The sequence below is a fragment of the Nannospalax galili genome, unplaced genomic scaffold (assembly GCF_000622305.1).
Source record: "Nannospalax galili isolate Female #2095 unplaced genomic scaffold, S.galili_v1.0 scaffold212, whole genome shotgun sequence".
NCBI classification, from domain to species: domain Eukaryota; kingdom Metazoa; phylum Chordata; class Mammalia; order Rodentia; family Spalacidae; genus Nannospalax; species Nannospalax galili.
In genome coordinates, this window is record NW_008333884.1 from 2,304,123 (window position 1) to 2,317,616 (window position 13,494).

Genomic DNA, 13,494 nt, shown 5'->3' on the forward strand with positions numbered 1-13,494 from the left:
GTGAGATGAGTTTCTTGCAGATAACAGAAAGATGGGTTTTGTTTCTTAATCCATTCACCTATTCTGTGTCTTTTGACTGGGGAGTTCAGTCCATTAATATTTAAGGTCATTAATGAAAAATGAGTATTGAATCCTGTCATTTTTATTTCTGTTTACATTCTTGATATAGCTGTACTTTTCCACAGTTATACCTTCATTGAATTTCTTTCCGCAACCCCTTGGGTAAAGTCGTTCCTTTCTTCAGCTCTTTGTATTGCTTCCAGAACTCTCTGAAGGGCTGGTTTTGTGGATATGAATTCCTTCAGCCTATTTATGCCGTGTAACATTTTTCTTTCCCCTTTGACTATAATAGATATTTTTGGCTGAGTATAGTAATCTGGGTTGACATCAGTGGTCATTTAAAACTGGGATTACTTTGGTCCAGGCTCTTCTGCCTTCCATAGTTTGCACTGAAAAGTCAGCTGTAATCCTAATGGGTTTTCCTTATATGTGACTTGTTGTTTTTGTTTTGGGGGCTTTCAGTGTTGTCTCTTGATTTTGTACATTTAGTGTTTTTACTATGATGTGCTGTGGAGAGTTTATTTTCTATTCCTGTCTGTTGTCTATTTGGTGTTCTATATGCTTCTTGCACTTGAATGGCATGTCTTTCTTTAATTTTTGGAAATTTTCTTCTACAGCCCTATTGAAGATCTGGTCCATATCGTTATCTTGTGATTCTTCTTCCTGTATGCCTATGCTTTGTAAGTTTGGTCTTTTTATGGTGTCACATAATTCCTGCATATTCCATTCTTGTGTTTTCTTAACTTTTTCTTAATCTTTGCTTGAGTAGTCTTGTTCATCCACTTTGTCTTCCAGTATTGATACTCTGTTTTCCATTTCATTCATCCCATTGATGAGGTTTTCTCCTATCGTTTCTCATTGGCTTACTGAGTGTTTCACTTCCTTCATTTCAGCCTGAGTATTCTTCATCAATATTTCTAACTCTTTTCTGAATTTATTCAGAAGTTTATCCCTATCTTCCTTCAGCTCTTTGATTACCTTGTTTGTGTGTTCTTTAAATTCACTGAATTCTTTTATCATATTCATCATTGTTCTTTTGAGATCCATGTCCTGCATTGTCTCTAGAGGATTCTCATTGTGCTCCTCTAGAGGATTACTGGTATTTGGTAGGGATATGTTATTTTGGTTTTTCATGTTATTATTTTTTCTCTGTGATTTTGACATGTGAATTTCTTTTGTAGTTTCTGACTCTTGTGTGATACTCGGGCCTTCAAGTTTAGTTCTGCTTCTTGAGACTCAAGCCTTCAAGTTTAGGTCTGCTTCTTTTTGTGAACTTTATGTGTCTTTGTGGTTTACTTTTTGGGCATGAAAAGCTGGTTCCCCTAAGTTTCCGGTTCTCTCTTTTGATTTTATATCTGTGTGTCCAGATTGCTTTTGTCTTCAGGAGTTCCCACAGAGGCCCAAGTTAGATGAGGATCACATGCTCTCAGGCTTTCTCCTAAGGTCTGGATCCCTCCAGGAAAGATGTTGTCCTCAGGAATTTGGGGATTGGACTGGCCTGGGAGCCAGGCCCAGGAAAGATGCTGGTCTAGGGCAGGTGGTGGCTGTTCCACCCAGAGATGCAAAGGAAGATGGGGGCGGGAAGCGGCCCCAAGGGCTCCTGGGGACTGCACTGAGGAGCTGGGTTGGTCTGGATGCAAAGGATCAGGAAGAGGAAAGGTCAGCCCCAGTGTCCAGGAAAGAGGCTGGCAGGGTAGTGCAGGCCCAGGGAAGTAGAGGGAGCTGAGGGCTGGACCAGACCCAGAGTGCTACTGGGGACCCAAGAAGGAACTGAGTTGGTCTGGATGCAAAGGATCTCAGGAAGCAGTGGTGGTTCCCCAGGTGTCTGGGGCACCAAGAGAAGGAATGGGACAGGACCCAGGCTAGGAGGAGAGACTGGTGGGGTAGATGGGAGGGTGAATGAGGCTGGGGGAGTCAAGGCACAGAGGGCGCAATCTACTTACCCTGGAGAGAGGCCTGCGGGTTGGAGAGAGGCCTGTAGGTTGTGCAGGCCCAGGGAAAAATATAAAGCTTTTTAAAAAGACAATACCTTTTCCTCTCATTGACTTTACCTTTACCTGTCCCTGATGTCATGGAAGCCCTAAACTATTCTAACACTGTCTTCAGCCTCTCTTAGGCTGCCTTTCCATTCCTTAACACTATATTTCATAGGAAGGCTGCTTCTCTGAAGTTTTTGCTTCACAGAATTATAACTATCTTGAGCTGGTAAAATTCAGTACCCAAGGGATCATTGACAAATTTTTCTGTTTTTTTTTTTTTTCCCCAAAACATTTTATTACATTACATTTAAAATTTTTATTTATTTTTTATTTTATGTATATACATGTATTGCCTGTATGTGGGTAAGGGCACCCGTGTTGTGCAGTGCCCGTGGAGCTCAGAAGAGGCTGTCAGATCCCCTGGGACTGGAGTTACAGACAGTTTTTAGCTGCCATGTGGCTGCTCGGATTCGAACCCGGGTCTTCTGCAAGAACAGCCAGTGTTCTTCACCTCTGAGCCATCTCTCCAGCCCCCTACATTACATTTTTATTTATTTCTGTGTATGCATGTATATACATGTACCACAGTGTACTTCTGGAAGTCAGAGGGCAACTTGTAGGAGTAGGTTCTTTCCTCCAACATGTGGGACCTGGGGATTGAACTCAGGTTGTCAGACTTGGTGGCAAGTACCTTTACCTGCTGAGCCATTTTGCCAGCCTTTTTTTTTTTTTAAAGATAGAGTCTTCTGTAGCATAGGCTGGCATTGAATTCTTGATCCTTCTGCCTCTACCACCCACGTTCTAGGATTATAAAACATGTGCCCCCATGCCTAGCCTTTCAATTGCTTTTAAAAAATAATTAATTTTTGTTTTTTATTTATTTATTTATTTATTTATTTATTTATTTATTTATTTATTTGTTTATTTAGTCATTAAAAAAAAAAAGAAAGAAATATGCAATGTGGAAACACTTTAAAAACTGTCTAGAATGTTTTTTTTAATTTTTAAAATATTTATTTTTGGGGGCTGGAGAGATGGTTGTCTGTAACTCCAGTCCCAAGGGATCCGACAGCCTCTTCTGACTTCTGCAGACATTGCACAACACAGGTGCGCTTACCTACATGCAGGCAGTACACTCATACACATAAAATAAAAATAATAAAATTAGCCGGTGGGGGGGTGGCACACACCTTTAATCCCAGCACTCGGGAGGCAGAGACTGGTGGATCTCTGTGAGTTCAAAGCTAGCCTGGTCTACATAGTGAGTTCCAGGACAGCTGGGGTAACAGGGAGACCCTGTCTCAAAAAGACCAAAAAAAATAAATTAATTAATTAAATTAAAAAAAATATATATTTATTTTTATTTTCTGTGTATGACTGTTATGCCTGCTTGTACATAAATGCAACTCTGTCGTATTGTGCCTGTGGAGGACAGAAGAGGGTGTTGGATCCCCTGGAATGAGTTATAGATGGTTGTTAGCCACTATGTGGGTGATGGGATTTGAACCCGGGTCTTCTGCAAGAGCAGCTAGTGCTCTTAACCACTGAGCCATCTCTCCAGCCCTGTAGTTTTTGTTTTGTTTTGTTTTGTTTTGTTTTGTTTTGTTTTCGGTCTTTTTGAGACAGAGTCTCCCTGTAGCTCCAATTGTCCTGGAACTCACTATGTAGACCAGGCTGGCCTTGAACTCACAGAGATCTGCCTGCCTCTGCCTCCCAAGTGCTGGGATTAAAGGCGTGTGCCACTCCCAGCTTCTTTTTATTTTATGTGTATGAGTGTATTGCCTGCGTGTGTAAGTGCACATGTATTGTGCAGTGCCCATGGAGGGCAGAAGAGGGCATCAGATCCCAAGGAGCTGGAGGTATAGATGGTTGTTAGCTGCTGTGTAGATGCTGGGATTTTAATCTGGGTCTTCTGCAAGAACAGCCAGTACTTTTTTTTCCCCCTTAAATATTTTATTTATTTATTTATTTAATGTGTTTGAATGTATTGCCTGCACATGTATAAGTGCACACATGTTGTGCATTGCCCATGGAGTTAGAAGAGAGCATTGGATCCCACTGGAACTGGAGTTATGGACAGTTGTCAGCTGCCATGTCAGTGCTGGGAATCGAACCCAGGTCCTCTGCAAGAGCAGCTGGTGCTCTTCACTGTTGAACCATCTCTCCAGTCCTTTGATTGCTTTTATAACCCACCCTGTTATTTATTCTTCAAGTCATGACTTTTGAGGGAATTAGTTTTATTTCTTAGAAGACAGCTTTTCTTCTGTTGAATGCCTGCTCTGTACATTTTGATATTATCTGAAGCATAAAAATTCGATGCAAGCTGAGGCTATAGCTTAGTGGTAGAGAATTGCCTAGCATAGATGAGGCCCTGAGTTTGATCCCCAGCACCACAATAAATAAATATGTAAGTAAATACCTATTGCTTTTGTATGCAGAGGTAGCCAAACTTTTTGTTTATTTTATTTTGTTTTGTTTGAGACAGGATCTCACTGTGTAGCCCTGGCTGGCCTTGAACTTAGAGAGATCTGCTGCCTCTGCCTTCTGAGTGCTGGGATTGAAGACTTATGCCATCACAGTAAGCCACACTTTTTTAATTTTTTGGTGGGGGGAGTGCAGTACTAGGGATTGAACTTGGGACCTCATGAATGCTGGCCAGGTACCCCACCACTGAGTTATACCTCCAGTTTGAAGAAAAGTGTTTTTTCCTATTTTTTCTCTTTTCGTTTCTTGAGACATGGTCTCACATAGCCCAGGCTAGCCTGTGACTTGCTACATAGCTGACGTTGATAACTTTGAACTCCTGATCCTCTTCCCTCTACCTTAAAGTGCTGGACTTACAGGCTTTGTGGCATCACAATTAACTATAAGTAAATAAATACATAATTAGTGAATAAATATTGCTTCAGTGCATAGTGAATTCTGCTGTTGAAACATCACTGAGCCATATCATCAAGGCTTCATCAGAATCATGTTATTGGGGCTGGAGAGATGGCTCAGTACTTAAAAGCACTGGCTGCTCTTGCAGGGGACCTGGTTTTTTTCCCAGCACCCACATGACAACTAACAACAGTTCATAACTCTAGTTCCAGGGTGTCTGATACCTTTTTGTGACCTCTGCGGGTATTGCACACATGGGTGCACTTAAATATATGTAGGCAAAGCACTCATGCACATTAAAAAAAAAAACATGTTGTCATGGGTTATCTACTTGTACACAGTGCCTATTGACTTCCTTGATCTTGGGAACTCACTGATCTGTGGAATATTTCGCATTTGCACCGTCTCACAATTGTGCTAATACATTAAATGTTGAAAATTAAAGATTTACTTTGATAGGCATTTTATCGAGCCCTCCCACCTCTCACTTTCTTTTGACATAAAACAACAGAAATTTGTTCTGTCACAGTTCTGTAATCTACAAGTCTAAATCTGAATCAAAATGTTAGTAGGAGTACACCTCTATAATCCAAATACCTGGGAGACTGAGGCAAGAGGATTGTGAGTTTGAGGCCAGCCTGGGCTAAATAATAAGTTGCAGGTTAGCCACATAACGAGACCTTATCTCAGAAAACCAAAACCAACCAACAACAAAAACAGCGTCATCAGGCCCACGCTCCCACCAGAGACTAAGGCCTTTCTGTGGTGTTTCTCAGCTTTGATGGTGGCTGGTGCTTCTCGTGCTCCTTGGCTTGAAGAGCCATCACTCAAATCCTAGCTTTTTCTTCTCATGGCTTTCCTCGCTTTCTCTTTGGCTCCTCTGTGTCCCAACATCTGTTTATTTCATTGAGTATCCATTGTTTGTAAAACATAAAGTGAAAAAAAGATTCTTTTGTTTTATTTTCAGGTAACTTTTCATCTAATAGGGTGAAAAGAAAGAATGCATAAAAAACCAAAATGAGCACAGGACAGAATTTTGAATCTCCTATTTTTATAATTTTATTTTCTTGTTTTAATATTATTGTGTGTGTGCATGTGTATGTGTGGGCATGTCATGGTGCATGTGTGGAGGTAAGAGGAAAATTTTGTGGAGTCTGTTCTCTCTTTCTACCTTACATGGATTCTGAGGATTGAACTTAGGTCTCCAGCCTTGTATGGCAAGCACCTTTACTCACTGAGCCATCTTGTCAACTCAATTTCCTTTTCATTTCGAAGAAAAAAAAAGACAACTATATATTAGTGGTGTCTAACGTGATGTTTTATTCAGTAACTCCCTGTTTTTATATAGGTATTTCCAAGCCAGGATCCTCTAGATCAAGCGGATTTCAATGCTGTTGAATATATCAATACCCTGTTCCCAACAGAGCAAGTAAGTATAGAGCTTTAGGTTTCCTTCATTTCAGTGGCTTCTGGCTATCCTGAGTGTCATGATTGGTATGTTGAATTATATAGTTCAAGGGTCCATCATAAACAAGTGACATGAAGTTCAAGTCAGTTCCATGTAATGAACTGGGTCAGTTAACCAATTGTGTTACTGAAGAATTTTTTGTTTAATGAGTATATTGTTAGAAATTATACCCTTAGGGGATGGAGAGATGTCTTAGCAGTAAAAGCATGTACTGCTCTTGCAGAGGACTCAAGGACTTAAGTTCAATTCCCAGCACCCACATCAGGCAGCTCACAAATGCTTGTAGCTCCAGATCCAGGGAGGCCTATTGCCTTCTCTTTCCATGGGCAGCTGCACTCACATGCACATACCCCCACATGGACACACATGTATACATACAATTAAAAATAATACAGCTAAAAAAATAATTATTCCATTAGTTTATGAGACTCCCACACCCCTCACCAAATTTTGTGTTATAAGTTAGAAAGTGAAAGACTTTTGTATAATGTAGGAGAGAAAAGAGGCAGGCAGGTTAAACCCAGATTGATAAAAACACTTTCACTATTTCAAAATATAAAGTTATAGCCAGGCATGGTGGTATACACCTCTAATCCCAGCACTTGGGAGGCGGAGACATGCAGATTTGTGAGTTCGAGGCCAGCCTGGTCTACATAGTGAGTTCCAGGCCAGCTGGGGCTACTGGGAGACCCTGTCTCAAAAATAAACAATAGCAACAACAACAAATAAGACCCCCAAATATATAAAATTTTAGTCTTTGTTTTGTATTATTTTGTTTTGTGATTTGCATAGACAGCTGGGGTTTTCTTATAGTAGCCCAGAATTAGAAGCAGTAAAATTGGGAGAAAGACAGCTAGTCTTTGGCTCAGTCTCCTCCTTCCCAAGTAAGTCTCATGTAGCCCAGGATGGCCTCAAACTTGTGTAGCCAACATGACCTTGAACTCCTGATCCTCTTGCCTCCACCTCATTGCTAGGATCATAGGTATGTGCCTCCAAGCTGGATTCACTAAGCAGATGTTCACTGGGTATCTGTCATGTGCTGTCAGTCACTGTCCTGGGCACTGTCATGCATAGACGAGTCAAACCCCGTCCTTGCCATTGAGGTGTGCATATCAATCAGGAGAGACACTGTTGAGTGTTGTGAGAGAGATATGGAAGGAAGAGTGCAGTGGGGCACAAGATACTGCTCCTCCTTAGGAAAATCAAAACCCAGGAGATTTCAGCCAGATCTTGAAGGGCTCATTTATTTAATCACTTGATTCAAACTCACCAATCATTTATGAACTGTCTACTAAGGGCCAGGCACTGTTTTAGAAACTGGGGAGAAGTACACATAACAGATTAGTTCCTGGTCTGCTGGATGTCGTGTGGGAAAGAAGACAAGAAATACATCAATAAGCCTGGAATGAGCAACAAGAAATGATGGAGTATGGCTAATGATCTGTTGAAGAACACCTGCAGTCATAGAGATTGGTGGCATGGATGGGGCCCTTTCCACAAAGGAAGATTAAAAGAGCCTAAAGGGAGACTCTGTCTGTCTGATAGACATGAAAGAGCCAAGCTTGTGACAGTCTGGCAGAGCACCAGTGTAGACAGGGTAGATCTTCCAGGAAGACAAGGGAGGGAAAGGGGGGAGACAAGGGTCATTCTGAGTGTAGAAGGGAGGAGGCCCAGTGAAGAGAGTAATGCAGTAGACCATCAGAGAAATGCCAAGCACCTAAGCGAAGGTGGTGGGTGGAGAGAGCACCAACTAAGAACTAGAGTTGCCCAATTTGTGCTTGAAGGAATGAAAGTCGAGGCTTATGTAGAATCTAAAATTCATACATTCATTTACTCAATAAAAAAATTTGTACTCTGCCTGATTTGGTGGGGTTAGACGTGTAGCTCAATGACAGAGCACATGTTTAGCATGCTTGAGGCTCTGGGTTCAGTCAGAGAGAGACAGAGACAGAGACAGAGACAGAGAGACTCAGAACAATCAGCAAGACAAATACATCTTTACCAACATAGAGTTTTCAGTCTGTCTTAGTGTGTATGTGTGTGTGTGTGTGTGTGTGTGTGGTATTTTTTGAGACAGGGTTTTCCTATAGCCCCAGCTGGCCTGGAACTCTTTGTGTAGACCACGTTTGCCTCATCTCACAGAGTGCTTTTGCTTCCTGAGTGCTGGGATTAAAGGTGTGTACCAGCACACCCAGCTCAGTATATCAAAATAATTCATTATACTATTTGCAGATTAAAAGAAAATCATGAGATTACATGACTTATTTTTGTCATTATTGATTATTGTGTTATACAAGAGTCCTAACTTCTACAACTATAATTTAAAATTTTTTTTCAAGATTATTAATTTTATTTATTTAATGTGTGTGTTTTGCCTGCATGTATGTAAGTGCAATATGTGTATGCAATGTCCATAGAGGACACAAGAAGGGGTTCAGTCTGGAACTGGAGTTAAAGATGGTTGTTAGCCACCATGTGGGTGCTGGGAACTGAACCTGGGTCCTTGGCGAGAGCAGCCAGTGCTCTTAACAGCTGAGCTATCTCTCCAGCCTTGTAATTAATACATGGTAGTTATCTGTATTTTTAGGGTGCAGTGTGACATTTCAGTACATGTGTATAGTGTATAACAATCGGATCCAATCTGTCACCCCAAGTGTTTATCATGTGTTTGTGTTGGAACATTGAAAATCCTCTCTAATGATATTTTGAATTATGCAGTTGTTGTTAACAGTAGTTGTCCTACTGTGATATAGAATGTTAGAAGTTATTCCTATCTAACTACAGTCCCTTTCTAAGCTTTTTCTGGTGGGCATATTAAATTAAAAAAAAATTATGTGTTTTGCTTGCATGTAAGTGCAACTGTGCATGCAATGCCCTCAGAGGCCAGAAGAGGGCATTGAATCCATTGGCATTGGAGTTATGGACAGTTGTTAGTTGCCTTGTGGGGGTTCTGGAAACCAAACCCACATCCTCCACAAGAGCAACCAGTGCTCTTAACTGCTGAGCCATCTTTCCAGACCCATGCATATTAAGTTGTTGTTTTTTTTTTTCTTTTTGGTCTTTTTGAGACAGCGTCTCCCTGTAGCCCCAGCTGTCCTGGAACTCACTATATAGACCAGGCTGGCCTTGAACTCACAGAGATCCGCCTGCCTCTGCCTCCCTGAGTGTTGGGATTAAAGGTGTGTGCCACCACACCTGGCTAAAGTTTTTAAATAAAATTTGAAAAATGATAATACTCCATGTTTGTCTTTTTGGAAATTTCACAAGTAACCTCATTGCTCAAGATTTCTGTGAAATGGGCATTTAGGATTTAGCTGGAGATAGATATTTGTTAACAACTGGTATAAAGATGGCCAGTTTGGCCATGTGAGTGTTTCACTCTTCTCACCTTATCAAATATGCTGATTTAACAGAACAAAAATCAGTGTTATATTTGAAACCTATATAGAAAACTACAAGGTTTTCACCTCTTCCCGAAATGATTATGTACATTATTTGTGGGGTTTTTTTGTTCTTGTTTGTTTGCAGCAGGGTTTTATTATGTAGCCCTGACTGGCCAGGAGCTTGCTATGTAGACCATGTTGAACTCACAGAGATCTGCCTGGCCTTGCCTTCCAGGTGCCAGTATTACAGGTGTGTTCCACCATGTTCTGCTTGTTTTATTTATTTATTTTTATGTGTATGAGTGTTTTGCTGCACATATATAAGTGTACTACATGCATGCAGTGCCTGCAGACTCCAAGAGGGGGTGTTGGATCTCCTAGAACTGGAGATATTGACAGTTGATAGCTACCATGTTCTGAGAAGCAAACCTGGGTTCTCTTTAAGAGTCCCAACTGCTCTTAACCACTGAGGCATCTCCCTAGCTCCTATTATTTATTTATTTATTTATTTATTTATTTATTTATTTTTGTGTTTTTGAAGCAGGGTCTCCCTGTAGCCCCAGCTGTCCTGGAACTCACTATGTAGACCAGGCTGGCCTTGAACTCATGGAGGTCCGCCTGCTTCTGCCTTCCAAGTGCTGGGACTACAGGTGTGCACCACCATGCCCGGGTTGCTCCTATTTTTAAAAAAAAATAAATCATAAGACATTTGTTATTCCCCAGATTCAGTTCTCTATCTTGTCTGACTAAGCCTCCATATCATGATAGTATGCTACAAAGTTTCTTCAAGTAAGTCAAAGAGTACTGAACACAAGGTCATGTTTATTTCCCCAATCCTAGAGTTATACTTAGCAGGTCATGATTTCCATGAATCTTCATGAAAAAGTAATATAGAAAGTGATGGCCAAACTTTTAACTGCTGGCCAAAACTCATCAACATACACTATAGTTATGAGTTGAGTTGTTTCAAAGATGTTTGTGTGTGAAATTTTAGTGACCTTCTAAACAAGGCAATGAGGCTATATTTCTGTGAGTGGCTCGCATGGCTGTGGATGCTGCAGCTGGAGTGGAGGTAACAAGTCCCTAGATGTCTCTCTCTCTCACCAGGTTCAAGTCTGAGGAAGCTCAACTGGTATAATGTCAGGACTTGGGTGGTTGAGGATTACTTGAGTCCAGGAGTCCAAGACCAGCCTAGGAAACATAGCAAGACTCCCATCTAAAAAAAAAAAAAAAAAAAATTAAAAGGATGTGGGTATAGCTTAGTGGTACAGCACTTGCTTGCCTATAATCTCAGCATTTGGGTGGTTGAGGCAGGAGGATCAGGAGTTCACACCAGTCTTGGATACTTCAGAGAGTTCAAGGCCAGCCTGAGCTACATAAGACCTTCTCTCAGAAAACCAAAATAAGGGGCTGGAGAAATAGTTCAGTGTTAAGAGCATTAGCTGCTCTTGCAGAGGACCTGAGGAGTTTGGTTCCCCAGCACCCACATTGGGCGTCACACAACTACTTGTAACTCTAGTTCTGGAGGATCTGACTCTCTCTTCTGACATCTGTGAGCACCGGATATGCACATGGTACACATATAAGCATACAGGCACTCACACGTGCAGTTACAATAAAAATAAGTCTTAAAACAAAAGAAATAAGCAAATTTTTAAGATAGGTATGGTAATATATACATGTAATTCTACCACAGGAGGATCATGAGTTTAAGGCTAGCTAGCTTGAGTTACATGGCAAAATCATGTCCAAAAAATAATTTAAAAAAATAACTTTTACTAACCTTCAGGATGCTCCGGATCTGTATTATCAAATGGAAAGAACAAACAAACCCCTACAACAAACCTAAAGTGACAAATTACTTAAGCCCAATGTATGTTTTTTTTTAAGAAGCCATATATTTTCACCAGGCACAGTGGTACAGTAATTCTAGCACTCAGAAGGCAGAGGCAGGTGGATCTCTATGAGCTTGATGCCAGCCTGGTCTTCATAGTGAGTTCCACACTGGGACTACAGAGAGACCTGTTCCAAAAAGCCCCCACTCCCCCAAAGAAACCCAAACAAAAACTAGCAGTAGTTATTCTTTCCTGAGAACATGGAATGATTTTACCTAGGTTCTGAATTTCCTCTGATCAGCATCAATTATTTAAGGAAATGTTTTTCAATAATTAAAGCATTTAACTGTACAAAACAATTACTATCAAACCAAAAGAATGGTTGTCAGAGATGCTGTCCAATCTCCAGTGAAATTTAGAATCTGGATTCCCACAAGGCTTTCTGCTGACTCCAGTGAAGTCCTCCATATCATAGGGATATATTGAACCTATGGGGTATGTCAGATCTGCAAACACAAGTATGGAGGAAGTAGGTCGAGAACCGTTACATGAGGAAGCATGGTAGAGTAAGTAAGGAAGAACAGAGCTCCGCACAAGGCCCCAGCACCTCAGAACAAACCAAAAGTTTTTTTGTTTTTTTGTCTTTTGAGACAGTGTCACCCTGTAGCTCTGGCTAGCCTGGAAATCACCATGTTGACCAGGCTGGCCTCAAACTCACAGAGATCTGCCTGCCTCTACTTCCCAAGTGCTGGGACTAAAAGCATGCGCCACCATGCCCAGCCTGAACAAACCAAAAGTTTTTTTCTTCTCTTTTTTTTTTTTTAAATTTTTAAAAATTTTATTATTTTTATTTTATGTGTATGTGTGTATTGCCTGCATGTAGTTAGGTGCACCCGTGTTGTGCAATGCCTGCAGAGGACAGAAGAGGCTATAAGATCCCCTGGAATTGGAGTTACGGGCAGTTGTTAGCTGCCACGTGGGTGCTGGGATTCGAACCCGGGTCTTCTTCAAGAACAATATTCTTAACCGCTGAGTCATCTCGCCAGCCCCTCTTTTTTTTTAATATTTAATTTATTTATTTGATGTGTATGAGTGTTATGCTTGCATGTAGGTAAGTGCACCTGTGTCGTGCAGTGCCCATGGAGGGCAGAAGAGGCTGTCGGATCCCCTGGAACTGGAGTTACGGACAGTTGTTGGCTGCCGTGTGGGTGCTGGGATTGTTCTTAACTGCTGAGCCATCTCTCCAGACCCCAAATCCGCCTGCCTCTGCCTCCTAAGTGCTGGGACTAAGAGTGCGAGCCACCACGCCTGGCTTGAACAAACTAAAAGTTTTTAGAAAGATAGCAGAGACCTTAGAATCAGACCGACTCCCACTGACTTTGTATAGTGGGTCATCTTCATGACCTTAGACAAAGATCTGTCCTTTCAAGCCTACTTCCTTGTGTGCTTCATATGGTTGAGAGGATTAAGCAAAATACTTTCTGTAAAGTGTCTAGTGTTACATATGACCCCACATAAAAGCTAGCACCCTGTCCTCTGTGCTTCCCCATCATACAGTCTGAAAGATAAAGGGAAAGCAGCCGCTGGTGGGTACATCTGTCAGTTAGCCAAGCAGTTTTAGGCTAGTTCTGAGGTGTGTGTATGTGTCTGTGTGATTGGACCAAGGGCTTTTGCACATGTTAAGGAAGCACTCTACTACTGAGCTATATACCTGGTCCTCTTTCTATTTTTTTTTTTTAACTTTTTTTAAGAAAATATATTTTTTATTTTATGTGTATGCATGTATTACCTTCATGTAGGTAAGTGCACCCGTGTTGTACTCAGAAGAGGCTGTCGGATCCCCTGAGACTGGAGCTATGGACAGGTGTTAGCTGCCATGTGGGTGCTGG

The 13,494-nt window shown here is 41.3% G+C and overlaps 1 protein-coding gene across 2 annotated transcripts in view; it reads left to right on the forward strand.

Moving 5' to 3' along the window:
- The window catches only part of Vps53 (VPS53 subunit of GARP complex), a 182,014-nt gene that overhangs the window by 7,843 nt on the left and 160,677 nt on the right, over nucleotides 1-13,494 (forward strand). For both annotated transcript variants that reach the window (XM_008828753.3, XM_017797063.2), the window contains exon 2: nucleotides 6,268-6,348. In XM_008828753.3, coding sequence (XP_008826975.1) covers nucleotides 6,268-6,348 — 81 coding nt within the window. The remainder of the gene's footprint in view (nucleotides 1-6,267; nucleotides 6,349-13,494) is intronic.